This window comes from Oncorhynchus mykiss, chromosome 15 (genome assembly GCF_013265735.2).
Source record: "Oncorhynchus mykiss isolate Arlee chromosome 15, USDA_OmykA_1.1, whole genome shotgun sequence".
Taxonomy (NCBI): Eukaryota; Metazoa; Chordata; class Actinopteri; order Salmoniformes; family Salmonidae; genus Oncorhynchus; species Oncorhynchus mykiss.
This window is the reverse complement of record NC_048579.1, coordinates 67,894,409-67,919,118: the sequence shown is the minus strand read 5'-3', so window position 1 is coordinate 67,919,118 and position 24,710 is coordinate 67,894,409. Positions and strand designations below refer to the sequence as shown.

Here is a 24,710-nt window from a genome sequence, read left to right as displayed (position 1 = left end):
CCCTAACAAGAAATGTATCAACCCCAACAATAATGTCCATTAATTATAATCCACATAATAATTCATAATAATGTCCTGTTGCTGCAAGCTGCCCAAATTAAGATCCTACATCTGTAAACTGATGTCAGGTTTCTACAACTGTAAGTTTCTACACTTTAACATGTAAAGTATGTAGCAGGATACAAGCAGAGACAGGACTGGCTTGGATTGGTATGTGAATGGAGAGGTGTTGTGTATCTTTTGGGTATGCTGTGTAACCTCTGGCAGCTCTCCCATCTGACTGGCTGTAAAACTCAACATGCCTCTCAAACAGTCAAACGCCCTGACGTTATCTGGCCAGGCCTTCAAACTGCTGTGAAATAAAACTATGGGGAAAAATGTTTGGATTTAATTTCTACCTGAAGTTGATCTGAAGTTGATCTAGTGTCTAGAGAGGTGATCTAGCAGGATGGATGTTTTGATGGAGGGATGGATGTTTTGATGGAGGGATGGATGTTTTGATGGATGTTTTGATGGATGAATGTTTTGATGGAGGGATGGATGTTTCGATGGAGGGATGGATGGTTTGATGGAGGGATGGATGGTTTGATGGAGGGATGAATGGTTTGATGGAGGGATGGATGTTTCGATGGAGGGATGGATGTTTTGATGGAGGGATGGATGGTTTGATGGAGGGATGGATGGTTTGATGGATGTTTTGATGGAGGGATGAATGGTTTGATGGAGGGATGGATGGTTTGATGGAGGGATGGATGGTTTGATGGAGGGATGGATGTTTTGATGGAGGGATGGATGGTTTGATGGAGGGATGGATGGTTTGATGGATGTTTTGATGGAGGGATGAATGGTTTGATGGAGGGATGGATGGTTTGATGGAGGGATGGATGGTTTGATGGAGGGATGGATGTTTTGATGGAGGGATGGATGGTTTGATGGAGGGATGGTTGGTTTGATGGAGGGATGAATGGTTTGATGGAGGGATGGATGGTTTGATGGAGGGATGGATGGTTTGATGGAGGGATGGATGGTTTGATGGAGGGATGGATGTTTTGATGGAGGGATGGATGTTTTGATGGAGGGATGGATGGTTTGATGGAGGGTTGGATGGTTTGATGGAGGGATGGATGTTTTGATGGAGGGATGGATGTTTTGATGGAGGGATGGTTGGTTTGATGGAGGGATGAATGGTTTGATGGAGGGATGGATGGTTTGATGGAGGGATGGATGGTTTGATGGAGGGATGGATGGTTTGATGGAGGGATGGATGTTTTGATGGAGGGATGGATGTTTTGATGGAGGGATGAATGGTTTGATGGAGGGATGAATGGTTTGATGGAGGGATGGATGTTTTGATGGAGGGATGGATGTTTTGATGGATGGATGATGTTTTGATGGAGGGATGATGTTTTGATGGAGGGATGGATGTTTTGATGGAGGGATGGATGTTTTGATGGAGGGATGGATGTTTTGATGGAGGGATGGATGTTTTGATGGAGGGATGGATGATTTGATGGAGGGATGGATGGTTTGATGGAGGGGTGAATGTTTTGATGGAGGGATGGATGTTTTGATGGAGGGATGGATGATTTGATGGAGGGATGGATGGTTTGATGGAGGGGTGAATGTTTTGATAGAGTGATGGAAAGATTCAGCGATGGGGTGAGGGGTTAAGGGGGAGGTGTAGCTCTATCTGGTATCTGTATTTACTAGCTGAGCTAAGACAGACTTGACACACACACACCTACTGTAGGGAAAGGCAAAAATACAGAGATACTATAAATGCCATCTAAAAATCACAACCTCACCATAGCTAATCTATTGACCTTTTATAACCTCTAAAAGTCTAAGCCTTTTGGGAGGCTTTTACTAGGCTGACATATGGAATTGTTTTAAGATGGTCATACCATGGATCATTCAGCTATTTGATATTTTAAAACCCCTTTGTAACTCGTCACCTCCCACCGCAGATGAGGAAGGCCGATGTACGCGGAAAACCCTGATATCTCCAGCTTAAACCTTTCTCATTATGTTACTTAGAGTGATGCAGGGGGTGCGTCAACAGACTCTTAAGGATCAGAAATGTTGTCTTTTAAATGTATCTGAAGCGCTGTCTTTGCAGAAGCACCTTTTAATGTCACGTCAGCAAAGCAGATAGAAAATTCCATTTGGCCTGAAATGTAGAGTAGCCTTGAGGCTACGCTCTCCTTCCTGGGACTCCATGACCTGGAATGCATGCACTTTCTCTTCTGAAGGGAGTGTGTGTGTGTGTGTGTGTGTGTGTGTGCGTGCGTGCGCCCCCCCCCCCCCCCCCGAAGGGAGAGATTGGTGGAAGCAATCATTAACCTTGGATTGCAGACCCAATTTACCTTCATAGACAGTTAATACGTATCCTTTCCCAGACCTGATTACTGGGAGGAATGCTTAAGGTTTCACCAGACACACTTCTCCTCTTTGAAATGTATTGCTATAGTGCAGGCCGTGACATGTTAATGCAAAGGAAACCATATTTCATGGTCTGGTCACAGAGAACTTGCTGTCTATTAGATTGTAGATTAGGGACCGCACAAAGAAATGCTGACACACACACACAGATGGACACACATATATACAGACACACACACATACAAACACACACACAGATGGACACACATATATACAGACACACACACATACAAACACACACACAGATGGACACACATATATACAGACACACACACACAGATGGACACACATATATACAGACACACACACACAGATGGACACACATATATACAGACACACACACATACAAACACACACACACAGATGGACACACATATATACATACACACACACATACAAACACACACACACAGATGGACACACATATATACAGACACACACACACAGATGGACACACATATATACATACACACACACATACAAACACACACACACAGATGGACACACATATATACAGACACACACACACAGATGGACACACATATATACAGACACACACACACAGATGGACACACATATATACAGACACACACACATACAAACACACACACAGATGGACACACATATATACAGACACACACACATACAAACACACACACACAGATGGACACACATATATACAGACACACACACACAGATGGACACACATATATATATAGAGACACACACACATACAAACACACACACAGATGGACACACATATATACAGACACACACACACAGATGGACACACATATATACAGACACACACACACAGATGGACACACATATATACAGACACACACACATACAAACACACACACACAGATGGACACACATATATACAGACACACACACACAGATGGACACACATATATATAGAGACACACACACATACAAACACACACACAGATGGACACACATATATACAGACACACACACATACTAGGACACACATATATACAGACACACACACATACAAACACACACACACAGATGGACACACATATATACATACACACACACACATACAAACACACACACACACGTGGACACACACACACATCGACACAGATGCGTACCTTCAGGTGGAGATAAGAGCTGGACACAGATGTCTGTTATTACAGATTTTCTTTGGTGTCGCGATCAAACTCAACATGCACACACACACACACACACACACACACACCACACACACACACACACACACACACACCACACACACACACACACACACACAAACACACACACACACACACACACACACACACACACCACACACACACACACACACACACACACACACACACACACACACAGGAAACAATTAGCTATGGTGTTTTAGCCTAGCTCAGGGATTAATCAGACCTGGTATGTGAGTTCCAGGGCTATGAGTGGGAGAAGGCTTCAGGGCAGGGGGCTCGACTAATCTCTTCCCCAGGATAGGTGTTCTGGTCTGGGGGACCGTGGCAGGCCAGGTATGCCTCAAAGCCGAGGTAGATGCTATGGCTCCCATTCCAGACGACCTTGATTCTGAGGGGATGGTTATGCAGTTTAGACTATATGGAATATAATGACCAGGATCAGGAAGTAGACTTGGGACAAATCTGGGCCTTAGTTATAGGCTATAACTTTATCTCATCATTTGATCAGGTCACATTGTCGGGAAAAAGACCCATATGGTAGTTAACTGACTGTTATCTACTGAAAGGGATAGGCATGATTCACCATCTGAAATGTCATGGCTTTGATATGATTTCATGAATACTGCGAATATTTTACTATCGTGATGGTGTTCACTTGATTAGAGCAGGGTGTTGATTTAGTATGTCAGTGTTGTTCGCTGTGAGATGGTGAATGTTCATTGTGCCTAATTGCTTAGCTTGTTTCAAGGGAGCTGTCAACAGTCTCCATAGTAACAACCTTGGTACTGACGTGTTGTAGACAGGAGTATATTCATGGCCATGTGCACAAATAGGAGTCCTGCCGTGAAGCCTTGATCGCCCAGGGTCCTTCCAAAGTGAACATTCGTTAGGGCTCCACATTGTGCTAGCCATGTTCAACTGTGTGAAACAGCACACTGACTGTTAGCTACTGAACGGGATGTGATTCACCATCTGAAATGTCATGGCTTTGAAATGATTCGGTGAATATTTGACTATCGTGATGGTTCTCAGCTGCTTAGAGGAGGGTGTTGATTCCTGCATGGGAAACAAATTAGTCAGCTGAATATAGGGATATGTAAGTGTAGCAGATATTATTGTGAATCATACTCATGAAGATAGAGACCTACCTGAGACCGTGACGATGTCCTCTTTCTGGCCTGACATGCTGACCTGGGATCAGTCTGATTCAACATGTGATAGTGTTGTGTAGAAAACACTCATGTATGGGCCTTGTTTAACTGTTTCACGTTGTTGCTTTCAGAAAAGATAGAAGAGTCTGAGCTGAATCTTAACGAGGACGTGGATCTGTCGGAGGAGATCTGAGGAGACGACCAGGAACAGGAGAGAAGAGGAGGAGAAGGAGGGATAAAAGAGGAGGAGGAGAACAGAGCATGGGCCATTCCTGCTTGTGGATTTTTCTGCTGTCCCTGTCTCTCTCCCACCAGGCAGTCACTGAACAGGCAGAAGGTATTGGATTTGACCTCTTTCTCTCTCTCCATCCCTCTCTCTGCCTCTCTCTCTCCCCCTCCCTCTCACCATTTCTCTCCTGACCATTCCCTTTCCTCAGCTTTCTCAACATCTCTCACTATCTCTCTCTGTTTCTCTCTCTCTCCGTCTCTCTCCCCCTCCTCTCTCTCTCCGTCTCTGTTCCTCCTTATCTATCTCACCATTTCTCTACTTGTTCCACTTATCTCCCTGTATCTCACCAAACCTTCCTCTCATTATTTATTTCCACCCCACCCTCCATCTCGTTCTATGTGTCTCCCCACCACCCACTTACCCTTTCCTTTCTCCTCCTCTCTCTGTCCTGTCCTTCTTCTCCTCTCTCCATCCTGTCCTCCTCTCTCCATCCTGTCCTCCTCTCTCCATCCTGTCATTCTCCTCTCTCCATCCTGTCCTTCTCCTCCTCTCTCCATCCTGTCCTTCTCCTCCTCTCTCCATCCTGTCCTTCTCCTCTCTCCATCCTGTCCTTCTCCTCTCTCCATCCTGTCCTTCTCCTCTCTCCATCCTGTCCTCCTCCTCTCTCCATCCTGTCCTTCTCCTCCTCTCTCCATCCTCTCCTTCTTCTCCTCTCTCTGTCCTCTCCTTCTTCTCCTCTCTCCATCCTGTCCTTCTCCTCTCTCCGTCCTGTCTTTCTCCTCTCTCCATCCTGTCCTTCTCCTCCTCTTTCCATCCTCTCCTTCTTCTCCTCTCTCTGTCCTCTCCTTCTTCTCCTCTCTCCATCCTGTCCTTCTCTCTCCATCCTGTCCTCCTCTCTCCATCCTGTCCTCCTCTCTCCATCCTGTCCTTCTCCTGTCTCCATCCTGTCCTTCTTCTCCTCTCTCTCTCCACCCTGTCCTTCTCCTCTCTCCATCCTGTCCTTCTCCTGTCTCCATCCTGTCCTTCTTCTCCTCTCTCCATCCTGTCCTTCTCCTGTCTCTATCCTGTCCTTCTTCTCCTCTTTCCATCCTGTCCTTCTCCTCTCTACGTCCTCGCCTTCTTCTCCTCTCTCCATCCTGTCCTTCTCCTCTCTCCATCCTGTCCTTCTCCTCTCTCCATCCTGTCCTTCTTCTCCTCTCTCCATCCTGTCCTTCTCTTCTCTCCATCCTGTCCTTCTCTTCTCTCCATCCGTGCGCTTCTTCTCCTCTCTCCATCCTGTCCTTCTCCTCTCTCCATCCTGTCCTTCTTCTCCTCTCTACGTCCTCTCCTTCTTCTCTTCTCTCCATCCTGTTCTTCTTCTCCTCTCTCCATCCTGTCCTTCTTCTCCTCTCTGTCATCTTCTCCTTCTTCTCTTCTCGCCATCCTGTTCTTCTTCTCCTCTCTCCATCCTGTTCTTCTTCTCCTCTCTCCATCCTGTCCTTCTTCTCCTCTCTGTCCTCTCCTTCTTCTCTTCTCTCCATCCTGTTCTTCTTCTCCTCTCTCCATCCTGTTCTTCTCCTCTCTCCATCCTGTCCTTCTTCTCCTCTCTCCATCCTGTCCTCCTTCTCCTCTCTCTGTCCTATCCTTCTTCTCCTCTCTCCATCCTGTCCTTCTTCTCCTCTCTCCATCCTGTCCTTCTTCTCCTCTCTCCATCCTGTCTTTTTTTCTCTCATGCTCTGTCTATCTCTTTCAGACACAAGTGCTAGACTAAATAATGTCTGTATGTCCAGTATGTCTAGACACCTGGATGGACTAGGCAGGTAGACAGTGATGCAGACTCAGTCACTCTTCCATCTTTAGACAGGGCATTCTGAACATCTGGGAGCCTCCTGTTCACCACTATCTGTCAGACTACAGTCCACTGTCAAATCTTGGCCTTAGGTTTGGTACTGTATATCATACCTGTGTCAAATACATATGTCAAATCTGTTCAAATACTTAAGCTGGGTTTCATTTGGTTTTACATCAGAACCAATGGCATAGTCCCAAAAGTGCAAATTCCAAGCTAAATCAAATGCATGTCTGCTAGAGGTTTACTGTACACAGCTTCCGATGTTCTTGGATGCCATGGAAGGTTGAATTAGCCAATCAACTGGCTAAAGATGAACTCTCAGGGTGGAATCTGATTGGCAGCCAGTAATGCATTTTTAATTTATTTTTTACTTTCCAACTATTGGAATGAAACAATGTTTGTGCAACACCTACCAACCTCGCTGAGAGGTTCTTTCAGTGTAATGGCTGAGGTTCTGAGGTTGAGTCCCAGTCAGGCTTCCCCTTGAATCTGCAGCAGTACTATAATTCTATGCTTACGGTGTTTAAGTGACAGAAGGCTTTAGACTGGGCTTGATTTAAACACCAACGTCACTGACTCTCATGTTCTGTGAGATTAAATGCATTTAAATATTATTTTTTTACGTTACCTTTTTCCCCAAAGTAGAACTTAGATGGTGCAGATGGAATTTTGTCAAATACACCAGCCTGGCTGGCAGCTGTGTTGAAAATAGAGGAACCAACTCAAGACTAAAGCCTGTCTGGAAAGGTACCATTGGAGTAACCAACTGTTGCCATTCTTGGGGCTTGTTCTCTTTTGTCAAAGATTCACACATGGATCCAAGTTATTATGTCCCAATATTAGAATGTAGTGAATAACGAACAGACTGTCTGTCTGTCTATCTGTCAGTCTGTCTATCTGTCAGTCTGTCTATCTGTCAGTCTGACTGTACTGTATTGTTAGATGATGATATGTAGCAACTAGGTAGACAACAGTGGACAGGTACTGAACTATAATGACCCTTCACCATGTGTTGTCTAGCAATTCTAGACATGTGGTTCTCACCTGCCAGACACAGTATGCAGTCTGGACATTTGATATTTTCCCCTCAGTCTGTCTATCTGTCAGTCTGTCTATCTGTCAGTCTGTCTATCTGTCAGTCTGTCTATCTGTCAGTCTGTCTATTTGTCTGAACAATGTATGTGTTTCCTCTCTGTCTGTCTGTCAGTCAGTCTCTCTGTCTGGACAATTTACATTCTTTCCCATCTGTTTGTCTATCCATCTGCCTGTCTGCCTGTCCGTTCGTCGGTCCGTCCTTAAGTCAGTCTGTCTATCCATCCATCCTTCAGTCAGTCAGTCTGCCTGTCTGTTTGTCCATCCTTCAGTCAGTCAGTCAGTCTGCCTGTCTGTCTGTCCATCCTCCAATCCCCCAGTCTATCCATCTGTCTGTCCGTCCGTCAATCTGTCGGCCCGTCAATCTGTCCGTCCGTCAATCTGTCGGCCCGTCAATCTGTCCGTCCGTCAATCTGTCGGCCCGTCAATATGTCCGTCCGTCAATCTGTCCGTCCGTCAATCTGTCTGCCCGTCAATCTGTCTGCCCGTCAATCTGTCCGTCCGTCAATCTGTCCGTCCGTCAATCTGTCCGTCCGTCAATCTGTCCGCCCGTCAATCTGTCTGCCCGTCAATCTGTCTGCCCGTCAATCTGTCTGCCCGTCAATCTGTCTGCCCGTCAATCTGTCCGTCCGTCAATCTGTCCGTCCGTCAATCTGTCTGCCCGTCAATCTGTCCGGCCGTCAATCTGTCCGTCCGTCAATCTGTCTGCCCGTCAATCTGTCTGCCCGTCAATCTGTCTGCCCGTCAATCTGTCCGGCCGTCAATCTGTCCGTCCGTCAATCTGTCTGCCCGTCAATCTGTCTGCCCGTCAATCTGTCTGCCCGTCAATCTGTCTGCCCATCAATCTGTCCGGCCGTCAATCTGTCCGTCCGTCAATCTGTCTGCCCGTCAATCTGTCCGGCCGTCAATCTGTCCGTCCGTGGTTTGGTTTGCTGCCTTTGTGAAGCTTGACTTAGGAACCGAGCTCAGTCATGACTCACACTGTCGTTTCCCATGACCTGTAAAGGTTTTAGCATGCGTCACAGACTCCATTACATGGCGATGTGGCCAGAGGCAGTTTGTCGGTGTAGTCTCCAAAACGGTTCCCTGTGATACTTAGTCTCCTGACTGTAGAATGGAGGATATAGTTTTGTGAGCAGGAGCAGAATGCTGGTCCGCGGTGAGCAGGGACATATGTCACCCCCGCTGAATCCCGGGATGGCAGCCAAGGAAGGGTAGGATAAAAGAGGAGAGAAAAGCGAGGGAGGACAAGGGGAAAGGAGAGAGGCTGAGTTATCACATAGAGCACAATCACTGGACCGTATCGTCTATTCCCTGTTGTAATCTATTCTGTCACGGTAATACTGGGGCACTGACAGGGACAATGTGTGTGTGTGTGTGTGTGTGTGTGTGTGTGTGTGTGTGTGTGTGTGAGAGTGAGAGTGTGTGTGTGGCTAATATGGCAAGTAATACGGTTCATATAGTGGGTGTGTCCGCCACAAACACACACATTTATATCCATTACCATGCAACAGGTGTGCATCTGTTCCAGTGTGTGTGGTTATGCAAAGAGACCCAACACCTATTCTACCGCCCGGTGTGTGTTTGAGCGGACGCGGAGGCTGGCCCCACTTTAGGCTGTTTATGTTGCTATTCCAAGCCTTCCTCTTCGCTGTACTAAAATGTTACTGCTGGACTGCTCAGAATATTGATGGTCTCAACGCCTCACCTGTGTGCCATTAAACATTCATAGGAGCCTTGTGGTGCGCTGTCTGTGACAGCAGAAGGTTGGCCACGGAAATGTATTACCTGCCGAGGCTGGTAGCCTAGCAGTCAAAAGTGTTGGGCCACTAACCGAAAGATTTCTGGTTCAAATCCGCAAGGTGGAAAAATCTGCTGTTCTGCTCCTGAGCAAGGCAGTTAACCCCCAGTAACAACTGCTCTTCAGGCACCGATGACTACGATTAAGGAAGCTCCCTGAACCTCTTCAATTCAGAGGGTTTGGGTTAAATGCAGAAGGTTGTGCAACTGACTAGGTATCCCCTTCCATATTTAATGGAGGTATACTGCCACCTTGTGGTAGAATGGGGAAACACTGTTTGGAGAGGAGCGGGGTGAAATTGGCCCGAGATGCTGATTGTGGGTCAGTTTGGCATTTTTGCCACTAATGTTTTTTAGCGTCCAATTGGCTCATTCATCCCCCTTCCTCTCCCCTCTAACTATTCCGCAGGTCGTTGCTGTAAATGAGAATGTGTAAAATAAAGGTTCAATAAAATAAAGGTTCACCCTGGAGCGTGGACAGAAACAGATCAGTTGAGTTTCTGGTTTCACAGAGAGCGAAACATGAGAGGAACAATAGGTGAAATAAAGCTACATTAAATGAAGGAGAAGGCTTTGGAATTCAGGTTGAATAAAGACACTCTTTTTCTTCTTTGTTTTGTCTTCTCTTGTGAAATGAACAGGTGCCAACGCTCAGTTAATCTGGCCTTTATTGTCCCCCGAGGCTGAGAGAAATCCCACTCAACTAAAAGATGCAATGGAAGGGATGCAGAGACGCACATCTTCTGATGCTGAATACAGACTGATATACAGACATCCCTGCAGGACATCTGCAGTCCTCCAACCCCGAATTCTGGGAAATGGAATGGAATCTTGCCACACTAAACCACTAAACCAGTCATATATCTGCTCTTCCCTCAGCATGTCGGACGGCGGAGCCTGCAGACCTAGTGTTCTTGGTGGATGAGTCGTGGGGCGTGGGCCAGACCAGCTTCTCCAGGGTTAAAGACTTCATCTCGGCCATCATCAATTCCTTTCAGGACAGCGTGGTGGGGTCCGAGGGCATCCGCTTTGGCGTCACCGTCTACGGAGATATACCCAGGTCTATATGGCTATAGGTCTGCCGGGTTGGGCAATGTTATCCGCAAAGGTTACTTAGGAACATTTCTGTATTTGCATAAACATTCCTTTACCCCTCTCTCCAGGGGTAAGAAATCTGGCCCTGCAGGCTTTTGGTACACCTAATTTAACTAATTAACTAGTCATAGTCTTCAATCAGACAATAATTGGTGTTACTGCTTTGGCTTTGTCTAAAACATCTTCAGTGAATTCCTTAAGATATTTTCCTAACTTCACTCCAGATTTGCAAAGAAGCTCGGGGACTTTTGCTCTGTCTGTATTAGGCCCTGTTAGGATCCATAGAGCCTCGCTGCTGATCAGTATAGACAGGCTGTTCAACCCAGGAATGACTCTTCTGCTCTCTCTCTCTCTCTCTCTCTCTGTCTTCAGGATGCGTATCGCCCTGACAGACTACAGTAGTCTCGAGGAGGTCCTGAGGGCAGTAAAGGACCTCCCCTTTGAAGGCGGGGCCAGTCGAACGGGCGACGCCCTCCAGTTCCTGGTGGATTATGTCTTCAGTGCGGCTATCACCAGGGACAATACCCCCAAGGTTAACTACTGTGCATCTCAGGAGATTGCTATATGTGGTCCCTGGGATGTTACGCACTTCTCCAGGCATTGTGAGATCTGATAGTTAGCAACCACAGGAGGTTGGTGGCACCTTTATTTGGGAGAACAGGCTCGTGGTAATGACTGGAGTGGAATCGGTGGAATGGTCAAATACATCAAACAAATGATTCCCAGTGGATTGATACCATTCCATCTGCTCCGTTCCAGACATTATTTTGAGCCGTTTCCCCTCAGCAGCTGTTAGCAACTGCACTTCTCCTTGAAGTGTTACACTGCACTATCCCAGCTGCACCTGGGATAACATGTCAGTCATTGAGATTCTTCACAGCCCTGCAAGTCTCTCTCTCTCACACACACACACACACACACACACACACACACACACACACACTGCAAGTCATGCTGAACCACAGCTGATGTGGCAGAGAGAGAGAGCAGGATTAGGCTGACATATTTGATTTCACCACTCAGAAGGCTGAGCACACACACCATAGCCACATCAGGTGCATATTGATGTGCTCTCACCCCCTCCTCCCCCTTACCCTCTCCCCCCACCCCCATCAATTGGGGCCTTAACTTTCGACGAACTGCAGTGAATTTTTCATAATGGGGAATTATCATTCCGCAGTGTTTTAAGTTTCACACTGCGTTATTGCATTATGCATGTAATCATGAGTTAAAACATGTCAAATATCTCTAAGGACAGGGCTTGTTTTTTGAATGCATGGAAATGTGGTATTTCCAATGAAGGCAAGTGTACTCCCTACGAAGGAAGATCTAGTTAATCTAGTAGAGCGGGTCTAGTTTGTCTAGTTCTATGCAATTGTGTGTCGCTATTGGAAAGACCCTTGCAGTAAATACGGATTGTAGTTGTATATTCTGGTAGATCTGTAACATAGAGCTAGTTTGATTAGATTTTCCATGTTTGCAGATTGCTGTCCTGATCACAAACGGCCGTTCGGATGACCAGGTGGATGGGCCGGCCAAGGCTGTCACAGACAATGGAATCTCTATCTATGCAGTGGGTGAGTCTGGAACGCTGTGATTATATATTCATACCACATCCCTGCAGCGTCCTGGAGATTCTATCCAGCTTACCTATCTGCTGTGCCTTAGGTGAAAAATGAATGTGGTATTCATGGTATATCATTGAAGTGTGTGTGCTTGTGCCTGCGTGCATTTGCAAGTGTGTGATTATGTGTGTGTTGAGCCTACGTGTGTGATTATGTGTGTGTTGAGCCTACCTGTGTGATTATGTGTGTGTTGAGCCTGCGTGTGTGATTATGTGTGTGTTGAGCCTATGTGTGTGATTATGTGTGTGTTGAGCCTACGTGTGTACATCTGTGTATCAGTCACTGTGTGTTTTAAGTACTGCATATTGCTTACACTTCATGCACTCCATGACCTATCTACCCATGTGTGACTGCAAACAGTACATAGACATACAGTACATAGACATACAGTACATAGACATGCAGTACATAGACAGGCAGCACATAGACAGGCAGTACATAGACAGGCAGTACATAGACATGCAGTACATAGACATACAGTACATAGACATACAGTACATAGACAGGCAGTACATATACATAGAGTACATAGACATACAGTACATATACATAGAGTACATAGACAGGCAGTACATATACATAGAGTACATAGACATACAGTACATAGACATACAGTACATAGACAGGCAGTACATATACATAGAGTACATAGACATACAGTACATAGACAGGCAGTACATATACATAGAGTACATAGACATACAGTACATAGACAGGCAGTACATATACATACAGTACATAGACATACAGTACATAGACATGCAGTACATAGACATACAGCACATAGACATACAGTACATAGACATACAGTACATAGACATACAGTACATAGACATACAGTACATAGACATGCAGTATATATACATACAGTACATAGACATACAGTACATAGACATACAGTACATAGACATACAGTACATAGACATACAGTGCATAGACATGCAGTATATATACATACAGTACATAGACATGCAGTACATAGACATGCAGTACATAGACATACAGTACATAGACATTCATTGACATGTGCATGTGCAGTGTCTCTGCTCTCCTCAGCCCAGAGACAGGAAATAATTACAGCTCATTAGCCAGTGGTGACCTAATTACAATGATTTTTCATCAGGCTTTTCTGTGCCCCCCCCCTCCCACCCCCACTGACACGGAGGCCGGGTCCTGGCATTCATCATCCCCATAGAGGGAAGCATCAGTCTGATCAGCTAGCTCCTCTCTGTCTCTCACAGCTGGACAGAGCCAGCTAACACAGGCACTACACAGTTCACTACACAGTACACTACACCACCAGAGCAGGGGGGGGGGGGGGTGATCAGTCAGCGCCTTATGATGTGTCTGTCTGTGGATGGGGGGGGGGGGGGGGGGGGGGGGGGGGGGGGGGTTGTTATCTGTGTGTGGGGTTAGGGTAATTGTGTGTGCGTGTGTGGACATGTGAGCGTGTGTGGACGTGTGTGTGTGTGTGTCTCAGGATATATCTCTCATCTCAACACATTGCGTGAGCTCCATCACTCTAAACCCCTTGACACTCTAACAGTATGAGCAGTTAACAGAACATTGTGTCTCTCTAATCGCATTTGGAATGGAACAAGATTCACTTAATTCCCTGTACAGTACTTTGTCATGACAAATGGACACGATGATAGATCAATGCTAACTAATGAACAAAATGAATAGATAGATGTACTAGATAGGAGCAACTAGGACAGAATGGATGAACTCTCTCTAGTAGTTCTGAAAACAGATTTCTTTGCATTGCTGAATGCTATTTTGGTGCCATATTGGGTGTACTGAAAAAATCATTTTTACAACTATGTCCATTCTAGCTTTTATAGGTAGGTAGCCTAGTGGTTAGAGCATTGGACCAGTAACCGAAAGGTTGCTGGATCGAATCCCCGAGCTCACAAGGTAAAAATATGTTGTTCTGCCCCTGAACAAGGCAGTCCATCCTTCTTTCTCTCTCCCTCCATCCTTCTCTCTCTGTCTTTCTCTCCCACTTTTCTCTCTTGTTCTTAACTTATTTGCCTAGTTAAATAAAGGTTAAATAAATAAAACATGTAAATGCTTCTCCTAGGGGTGAGAGGAGCCGACGAATCAGAGCTGCGCAGGATTGTGACTGAGCCCCACGAGGAACACCTGTTGTTAGCCGCTGACTTCTCTCTCTTGGATGCTCTCCTGCCCAAACTGTCCCGAAGAATCTGTTTCACCGCCTCTGAACCCCCACGCCCCGTCAAACACACCCCGGCTGGTGAGAATTAGTTCCAACCACTGATCCAGGATCAGATTGCTCACCTCCAATCGTAACCCTAACCATTAGAGGGGTGAAAAGAATCTGATCCTTTATCAGTGGTTGAGGGCAACTTCGAAAGTACCTACTCCTGAGAATGCCCAGAGATGTTCTGCTATGCAGGTATCTTTGTGTAGTGTGGCTAGATGTCAGCTGTACTGCCCATGGTTATTGTATATGTGTATATATTTAAACAGGTTCTTTTGTTTAGTGGTGTCTGGTACGTACTTTGTATGTTCTTTATGTTTTAACCCCTTCATGTTTCAATCTCTGTTTCTCTCCCTCCATCCTTTTCTCCCTGTCTTTCTATCTCCCTCCATCCTTTTCTCCCTGTCTTTCTCTCCCTCCATCCTTCTCTCCCTCTCTTTCTCTCCCTCCACCCTTTTCTCCCTCTCTTTCTCTCCCTCCATCCTTTTCTCCCTGTCTTTCTCTCTCCCTCCATCCTTTTCTCTCTGTCTTTCTCTCTCCCTCCATCCTTTTCTCTCTGTCTTTCTCTCTCCCTCCATCCTTTTCTCCCTCTCTTTCTCTCCCTCCATCCTTTTCTCCCTGTCTTTCTCTCTCCCTCCATCCTTTTCTCCCCGTCTTTCTCTCCCTCCATCCTTCTTTCTCTCCCCTCCATCCTTCTTTCTCTCCCTCCATCCTTTTCTCCCTATCTTTCTCTCTCCCTCCATCCTTCTTTCTCTCCCCTCCATCCTTCTTTCTCTCCCCTCCATCCTTCTTTCTCTCCCCTCCATCCTTCTTTCTCTCCCCTCCATCCTTCTTTCTCTCCCTCCATCCTTCTTTCTTTCTCTCCCTCCATCCTTCTTTCTCTCCCCTCCATCCTTCTTTCTCTCCCCTCCATCCTTCTTTCTCTCCCCTCCATCCTTCTTTCTCTCCCCTCCATCCTTCTTTCTCTCCCTCCATCCTTCTTTCTTTCTTTCCCTCCATCCTTCTTTCTCTCCCCTTCATCCTTCTTTCTCTCCCTCCATCCTTCTTTCTCTCCCTCCATCCTTCTTTCTCTCCCTCCATCCTTCTTTCTCTCCCTCCATCCTTCTTTCTCTCCCTCCATCCTTCATTCTCTCCCCTCCATCCTTCTTTCTCTCCCTCCATCCTTTTCTCTCTGTGTTTCTCTCCCCTCATCCTTCTTTCTCTCCCTCCATCCTTGTCTTTCTATCTCCCCTCCCCATCCTTCTCTCCCCTCCATCCTTCTTTCTCTCCCTCCATAATTTTCTCTCTGTCTTTCTCGCCCCTCCATCCTTCTTTCTCTCCCTCCATCCTTTTCTTTCTATCTCCCCTCCCCATCCTTCTATCTCCCCTCCCTCACCCCCATCATTCTCTCTCCTCTCCCTCACCCCATCCTTCTCTCTCCTCATCCCATCTTTCTATCTCCCCTCCCTCACCCCATCCTTCTCTCTCCTCTCCCCATCCTTCTCTCTCCTCTCCCCATCTTTCTATCTCCCCTCCCTCACCCCCATCCTTCTCTCTCCTCTCCCCATCTTTCTATCTCCCCTCCCTCACCCCATCCTTCTCTCTCCTCTCCTCATCCTTCTCTCTCCTCTCCCCATCTTTCTATCCCCCTTCCCTCACCCTCATCCTTCTCTCTCCTCTCCCCATCTTTCTATCCCCCTTCCCTCACCCCCATCCTTCTCTCTCCTCTCCCCATCTTTCTATCTCCCCTCCCTCACCCCATCCTTCTCTCTCCTCTCCCCATCTTTCTATCTCCCCTCCCTCACCCCCATCTTTCTATCTCCCCTCCCCATCTTTCTATCTCCCCTCCCTCACCCCATCCTTCTCTCTCTCCTCTCCCCCATCTTTCCCCCACCCATCCTTGTATCTCCCTCCCTCCATCCTTCCCTCCATCTCCCTCCCCAGTGGAGGAGCGTGTGGTGGGTCCCCGGGACCTTCAGGTGAGTGAGCTAGCCTACAGTAGTCTGAGGCTGACCTGGAGCCAGGCCACAGGGGACGTCACCGGCTACCGCCTCCTGGTCACCCCCCTCAGTCCCAAGGGACAGCTGCTGCCCAGCCTGCAGACACAGGTGAAGGGGAGGGGGGATGTTGAGAGGTTGAGATGTTGTGGTAATAATGGTGGCTAAATGCTGAATGCCATCTCAGACGATGGGCTAAAATAGGATATTAGGAGTCAAACCACCTGGGTAAAGTGCCTGGAATTGAATTGAATCAGGAATTGAATTGAAAACACTTTCTGAATTGATAACTGAATTGACTCAAAATCTTGTTGGGAGGGTAAGGAGGGAGCTGAGATATGTGAACCTGATTGGGGGGTGGAAGGTGGGTAAGGTGGTACGGGGATGGGATGTGAGAGGTGACAGGATATTGGGCCCAGGACCAGATGGTGCTGAGTACAGACACAGAGACTGACCACAGCAGGATACTGATAGATAGAGGTGTGTGTGTGTGTGTGTGTGTGTGTGTGTGTGTGTGTGTGTGTGTGTGTGTGTGTGTGTGTGTGTGTGTGTGTGTGTGTGTGTGTGTGTGTGTGGCTAGTATGCAGTGAGGGAAAATCAGAAAGCAATATCACAATGACCTTGAGCTTTACAATATACTGTAATGTACTGTAATGTACTGTACACTACTCTATTTGTTGGAGAGTGTGTGAGTGTTCAGTTTTTGTGCATCTGTACAGAACATTTGCTGACGCTTTCTTCTGAACTATATTGTGACACTCACATTCTTAGTCTTTGTTTTGGATAGTTTGGTGTGTGTGTGTGTGTGTGTGTGTGTGTGTGTGTGTGTGTGTGCGCGTGTGTGTTTTGTCTTTGTCTCGCAGGCATGGAATCTTTCCCCATTGTGTTTATTCTCTCAGTGATTTTCTACAGCTTTGCCAGAGCCACAGGGCACAGCACTGGATTCTCAGAGTGGGTTGTTTGCGTGTCCTTGCTATGACACTGGTGTAGAACTCTGGAGAAAGATATTTTAGCATTCTCTAACAGAACCATTCCTGCAGGGACAATCAAGCTATGCGGCAGTACATAACTTGTGTATTGGGTGGTGAAGTCACAGAGGAGAGGATGGATGCAATGGGTTTGAGATGTACTTGAAAGAGTACTGTGGAATAGAAAAGTGTTTTCTAACCCTAACATTACAAAAAATGTGTTTTATTGTCAAATACACTGGATAGAGGCAGTGAAATGTGTTGTTTTACAGAGTCAGTCATAGTTGTATGTGCCCCTGGAGAAAATGAAGGATAAGTGCCTTGCTCAAGGGAACATTGAACAGGTTTTTCACCTTGACTGCTACGGTGTTCAAACCAACAACCTTTTGGTTACTGGCCCAACGCTCTAAACGCTAGGCTACCTACCACCCTACAACTGTTGCACATATCAGATCTATTTCACCTGATTCCACTAGTCCATTAATTATCAAGCCCTTGTATAGTTGAATCAGGTGTGCTGGTGCTGGGAAAGAACAAATATGTGTCACGGCTGACTGAGTGGTGAAAGACTAGAATGATTACAGAGTAGAGTGATGATACACTGAGTGATGAAAGACTGGTGTAGAATGATTACAGAGTAGAGTGATTCTAGTGATGATACACTGAGTGGTGAAAGACTGGTGTAGAATGATTACAGAGTAGAGTGATTCTAGTGATGATACACTGAGTGGTGAAAGACTGGTGTAGAATGATTACAGAGTAGAGTGATTCTAGTGATGATACACTGAGTGGTGAAAGACTGGTGTAGAATGATTACAGAGTAGAGTGATTCTAGTGATGATACACTGAGTGGTGAAATACGGGTGTAGAATGATTACAGAGTAGAGTGATTCTAGTGATGATACACTGAGTGGTGAAAGACTGGTGTAGAATGATTACAGAGTAGAGTGATTCTAGTGATGATACACTGAGTGGTGAAAGACTGGTGTAGAATGATTACAGAGTAGAGTGATTATAGTGATGGTACAATTTCTGAATACACACATGCGCGAGCACACATCCACACAAAACCATCCCCACAAACACCCTTACCAATTTCACTGAAACCTCTCCCTCTCTCCCTGTCCCTGTCCCTGTTCCTGACCCATTCCCTCTCCCTCTCCCGGTCCCTCTCCCTGTCCTTCACCCACTCCTTGTCCCTGTCCTTGACCCTGTCCTTTACCTTGTCCCTCTCCCTGTCCCTCTACCTGTCCCTTTTTCTCTCTCTCTCCTGCTCCCTCTCCTTGTCCTACTCCCTGTCCATGTCCTTCTCTCTGTTCCTTTCCCTGTTTCTCTCTCTCCCTCTCCCTATGCTTCTCTCTATTTCTGTCCCTTTCCTTGTCCTACTCCCTGTCCATGTCCTTCTCTCTGTTCCTTTCCCTGTCTCTTTCTCTCTCTCTCTCCTGCTCCCTCTCCTTGTCCTACTCCATGTCCATGTCCTTCTCTCTGTTCCTTTCCCTGTCTCTCTCTCTCCCTCTCCCTATGCTTCTCCCTATTTCTGTCCATCTCCTTGTCCCTCTCCCTCTTTCTCTCCCTGTCCCTCTCCCTGGCAATGTCCTTCCCCCTGTCCCTCTCTCTCTCCCTATCCCCTCCCTATCCTTCTCCCTGTCTCTGTCCCTCTCTCTATCCTTCTCCCTGTCTCTGTCCCTCTCCCTGGCAATGTCCTTCCCCCTGTCCCTCTCTCTCTCCTTATCCCTCTCCCTATCCTTCTCCCTGTCCCTGTTCCTCTCCCTATCCTTCTCCCTGTCTCTGTCCCTCTCCTTGTACTGCTCCCTGTCCATTCTCTCTCCTACTCCCTCTCCTTATCCCTCTCCCTATCCTTCTCCCTGTCCCTGTTCCTATCCCTATCCTTCTCCCTGTCTCTGTCCCTCTCCTTGTACTGCTCCCTGTCCCTCTCTCTCTCCCTATCCCTCTCCTTCTCCCTGTCACTCTCCCTGGCCCTGTCCTTCTCCCTGTCCCTCTCTCTCTCCTACTCCCTCTCCTTATCCCTCTCCCTATCCTTCTCCCTGTCCTGCTCCCTGTCCCTCTCTCTCTCCTACTCCCTCCCCTACTCCCTCTCCATATCCTTCTCCCTGTCCCTCTCTCTCTCCTACTCCCTCTCCTTATCCCTCTCCCTATCCTTCTCGCTGTCCTGCTCCCTGTCCCTCTCTCTCTCCTACTCCCTCTCCTTATCCCTCTCCCTATCCTTCTCCCTGTCCTGCTCCCTGTCCCTCTCTCTCTCCTACTCCCTCTCCTACTCCCTCTCCCTATCCTTCTCCCTGTCCCTCTCTCTCTCCTATTCCCTCTCCTTATCCCTCTCCCTATCCTTCTCCCTGTCCCTCTCTCTCTCCTACTCCCTCTCCTTATCCCTCTCCCTATCCTTCTCCCTGTCCTGCTCCCTGTCCCTCTCTCTCTCCTACTCCCTCTCCTACTCCCTCTCCCTATCCTTCTCCCTGTCCCTCTCTCTCTCCTACTCCCTCTCCTTATCCCTCTCCCTATCCTTCTCCCTGTCCTGCTCCCTGTCCCTCTCTCTCTCCTACTCCCTCTCCTTATCCCTCTCCCTATCCTTTTCCCTGTCCCTCTCTCTCTCCTACTCCCTCTCCCTATCCTTCTCCCTGTCCCTCTCCCTGGCCCTGTCCTTCTCCCTGGCCCTGTCCTTCTCCTTGTCCCTCTCTCTCTCCTACTCCCTCTCCTACTCCCTCTCCCTATCCATCTCCCTGTCCTGCTCCCTGTCCCTCTCTCTCTCCTACTCCCTCTCCTTATCCCTCTCCCTATCATTCTCCCTGTCCCTCTCTCTCTCCTACTCCCTCTCCCTATCCTTCTCCCTGTCCCTCTCCCTGGCCCTGTCCTTCTCCCTGTCCCTCTCTCTCTCCTACTCCCTCTCCTTATCCCTCTCCCTATCCTTCTCCCTGTCCTGCTCCCTGTCCCTCTCTCTCTCCTACTCCCTCTCCTTATCCCTCTCCCTATCCTTCTCCCTGTCCCTGTCCCTCTCCTTGTGCCGCTCCCTGTTCCTCTCTCTCTCCCTGTCCTGTGTGTGTCGTCTCAGACTGATCTGAAAGGTGATGAGAGGACATCTCTAGTGACAGAGCTGACTCCTAAGACAGAGTACTCTCTGACTGTCTACGCCATCTACCCTGGCCTCATTGGAGACTCTGCCACCATCATTACACAGACACGTGGGTTACAGAGGCACTAACATCAACAATCCCACACACAGACATGCACCCACGCTAATACACGAGCGTGTTCACACATAGTAGCGCACACAGGTAAATATTGATAAGCATAAACTCAAACAAACACCAGCTGAACACACTCACACATACACAGGTATTGTAAATATAGATCCACATGTATACTTAATCTGCATGCAGACATTCACCCACACTGAAACGTACACGTCACATACCTGTGCTCATTTACAACCAGGCATTTTCCATACACACATGCCATTTCAAATGTACTCAACGTTCCAACATATTTTCCTTCCTCTGCCTTAGCCCCTGTGCCTCCTGTCTCAAACTTCCGTGTGATGGAGGAGGGCCTCTTCTCTCTGAGGTTGGCATGGACACCACCTCTAGGGAAGCTCGAGGGATACAAGATATTCATCCCCAGATGTGAGTTGACTCCTGTATTGACATTACACCACATCATTAGTCTGATCCAGACTTGGGTTCAAGTAATATATCTTTCAAGTACTTGTAGTGTTTGTTTTAGACTGTCAAGAGTGCCAGGTGGCAGACGTTTGTACTTTTGGGACTGTTCTATTGGTCCATTGCAGTAGACAAACTTAATCAAGCACAGCTAAGGTATTTTAAATGATTTGAGTATTTGAACCCAGGTCTGGTCCCACCATAGTTCTTTCAGTTTAATTGAGGCTTCATATCATACAGGTCTCTTGAGGTTTTACAACAACTTTGACACCAGGTACAGAAGTTGAAAAGGGTATACATACAGTGCCTTTGGAAAGCACTCAGACCCCTTGACTTTTTCCACATTTTGTTACGTTACAGCCTTGTTCTAAAATACGTACATTAAATGTTTAAAAAATCCTCAGCAATATACAATACCCCATAATGACAAAGTGAAAACAGGTTTTTAGACATTTTTGAAAATGTATTTAAAAAAAAACAGAAATACCTTATCTACATAATTTTCAGATCCTTTTCTATGAGACTCGAAGCTCAGGTGCATCCTGTTTCCATTGATCGTCCTTGAGATGTTTCCACAACATGATTGGAATCCACCTTTGGTAAATTCAAATGATTGGACATGATTTGGAAAGGCACACACCTGTCTAAATAAGGTCCCACAATCAACAGTGCATGTCAGAGCAAATACTAAGCCATGAGGTCGAAGGCATTATCCGTAGAGCTTCGAGACAGGATTGTGTCGAGGCACAGATCTAGGGAAGGGTACCAAAAAATGTCTGCAGCATTGAAGGTCCCCAAGAACACAGTGGCCTCCATCATTCTTAAATGGAAGAAGTTTGTAACCACCAAGACTCTTCTTAGAGCTGTCTGCCCTGCCAAACTGACCAATTGGGGGAGAAGGGCCTGGTCAGGGAGGTGACCAAGAACCCAGTGGTCAACTCTGACAGAGCTCCAGAGTTCTTCTGTGGAGATGGGAGAACCTTACAGAAGGACAACCATCTCTGCAACACTCCACCAATCAGGCCTTTATGGTAGAGTGGCCAGAAGTAAGCCACTCCTCAGTAAAAGGCACATTACAGCCCTCAAGGAGTTTTTCAAAAGGCACTTAAAGACTCTCAGACCAGGAGAAACAAGATTCTTTGTTCTGATGAAACCAATATTGAACTATTTGGCCTGAATGCAAAGCGTCACGTCTGGTGGAAACATGACACCATCACTACGGAGAAGCATGGTGGTAGCAGCATCATGCTGTGGGGGTATTTTTCAGAGGCGGGGACTGGGAGACTAGTCAGGTATCAGGAAAAGATGAACGGAGCAAAGTACAGAGAGATCTTTGATGAAAACCTGCTCCAGAGCACTCAGGACCTCAGACTGGGGCGAAAGGTTCACCTTCCAACAGGACAACGACCATAAGCACACAGCCAAGACAACGCAGGAGCGGCTTCGGGACAAGTCTCTGAATGTCCAGAGCCTGGACTTGAACCCAATTGAACATCTCTGGAGAGACCTGAAAATAGCTGTGCAGCAACGCTCCTCATCCAACCTGACTGAGCTTGAGAGGATCTGCAGAGAAGAATGGGAGAAACTCCCCAAATACAGGTGTGCCAAGCTTATACTGTCATATCCAAGAAGAGTCAATGCTGTAATCGCTGCCAAAGGTGCTTCAACAAAGTACTGAGTAAAGGGTCTCAATACTTATGTAAATGTGATATTTTGTATTTTTAATAAATTAGCAAACATTGTGTGTAGATTGATGAGGGAAAAAAACAATTGAATACATTTTAGAATAAATCTGTAACGTAACAAAATGTGGAAAAAGTGAAGGGGTTCAAATACTTTCCGAAGGCTCTGTTTCTCATTGTGACCCCTTCACTTTTCCTCTACTAGATATCATGCCTCTGATTACCCCTTCACTTTTCCTCCACTAGATATCATGCCTCTGATTACCTCTTCACTTTTCCTCTACTAGATATCATGCCTCTGATTACCTCTTCACTGTTCCTCCACTAGATATCATGCCTCTGATTACCCCTTCACTTTTCCTCCACTAGATATCATGCCTCTGATTACCCCTTCACTTTTCCTCCACTAGATATCATACCTCTGATGACCCCTTCACTTTTCCTCCACTAGATATCATGCCTCTGATTACCCCTTCACTTTTCCTCTACTAGATATCATGCCTCTGATTACCTCTTCACTTTTCCTCTACTAGATATCATGCCTCTGATTACCTCTTCACTGTTCCTCCACTAGATATCATACCTCTGATGACCCCTTCACTTTTCCTCTACTAGATATCATGCCTCTGATTACCTCTTCACTTTTCCTCCACTAGATATCTTGCCTCTGATTACCCCTTCACTTTTCCTCTACTAGATATCAGGCCTCTGATTACCCCTTCACCTTTCCTCTACTAGATATCAGGCCTCTGATTACCTCTTCACTTTTCCTCTACTAGATATCATACCTCTGATGACCCCTTCACTTTTCCTCTACTAGATATCAGGCCTCTGATTACCTCTTCACTTTTCCTCTACTAGATATCATGCCTCTGATGACCTCTTCACTTTTCCTCTACTAGATATCATGCCTCTGATTACCTCTTCACTTTTCCTCTACTAGATATCATGCCTCTGATTACCCCTTCACTTTTCCTCTACTAGATATCATGCCTCTGATTACCCCTTCACTTTTCCTCTACTAGATATCATGCCTCTGATTACCCCTTCACTTTTCCTCCACCTCCACTAGATATCATGCCTCTGATTACCCCTTCACTTTTCCTCTACTAGATATCATGCCTCTGATTACCCCTTCACTTTTCCTCCACTAGATATCAGGCCTCTGATTACCCCTTCACTTTTCCTCTACTAGATATCATGCCTCTGATTACCCCTTCACTTTTCCTCTACTAGATATCATGCCTCTGATTACCCCTTCACTTTTCCTCTACTAGATATCATGCCTCTGATTACCCCTTCACTTTTCCTCTACTAGATATCAGGCCTCTGATTACCTCTTCACTTTTCCTCTACTAGATATCATGCCTCTGATGACCCCTTCACTTTTCCTCTACTAGATATCATGCCTCTGATTACCCCTTCACTTTTCCTCCACTAGATATCAGGCCTCTGATTACCCCTTCACTTTTCCTCTACTAGATATCATGCCTCTGATTACCCCTTCACTTTTCCTCCACTAGATATCAGGCCTCTGATTACCCCTTCACTTTTCCTCTACTAGATATCATGCCTCTGATTACCCCTTCACTTTTCCTCTACTAGATATCATGCCTCTGATTACCCCTTCACTTTTCCTCTACTAGATATCATGCCTCTGATTACCCCTTCACTTTTCCTCTACTAGATATCATGCCTCTGATTACCCCTTCACTTTTCCTCTACTAGATATCATGCCTC

At 46.6% G+C, this 24,710-nt stretch overlaps 1 protein-coding gene across 8 annotated transcripts in view; it reads left to right on the top strand.

Annotated features, from left to right (window-relative positions):
• Positions 1–24,710, top strand: part of LOC110501000 (collagen alpha-1(VII) chain-like) — a 111,469-nt gene that overhangs the window by 2,933 nt on the left and 83,826 nt on the right. For 7 of the 8 annotated variants that reach the window (XM_036945069.1, XM_036945067.1, XM_036945066.1 and 4 more), the window contains exons 2-9: positions 4,909–5,114; positions 10,609–10,789; positions 11,197–11,356; positions 12,308–12,401; positions 14,533–14,706; positions 16,597–16,760; positions 20,682–20,811; positions 21,136–21,252. In XM_036945069.1, the coding sequence (XP_036800964.1) occupies positions 5,039–5,114; positions 10,609–10,789; positions 11,197–11,356; positions 12,308–12,401; positions 14,533–14,706; positions 16,597–16,760; positions 20,682–20,811; positions 21,136–21,252 (1,096 nt within the window). In that variant the 5' untranslated portion in view covers positions 4,909–5,038. The remainder of the gene's footprint in view (positions 1–4,908; positions 5,115–10,608; positions 10,790–11,196; positions 11,357–12,307; positions 12,402–14,532; positions 14,707–16,596; positions 16,761–20,681; positions 20,812–21,135; positions 21,253–24,710) is intronic. The other variant, XM_036945065.1, reaches the window with a different exon arrangement.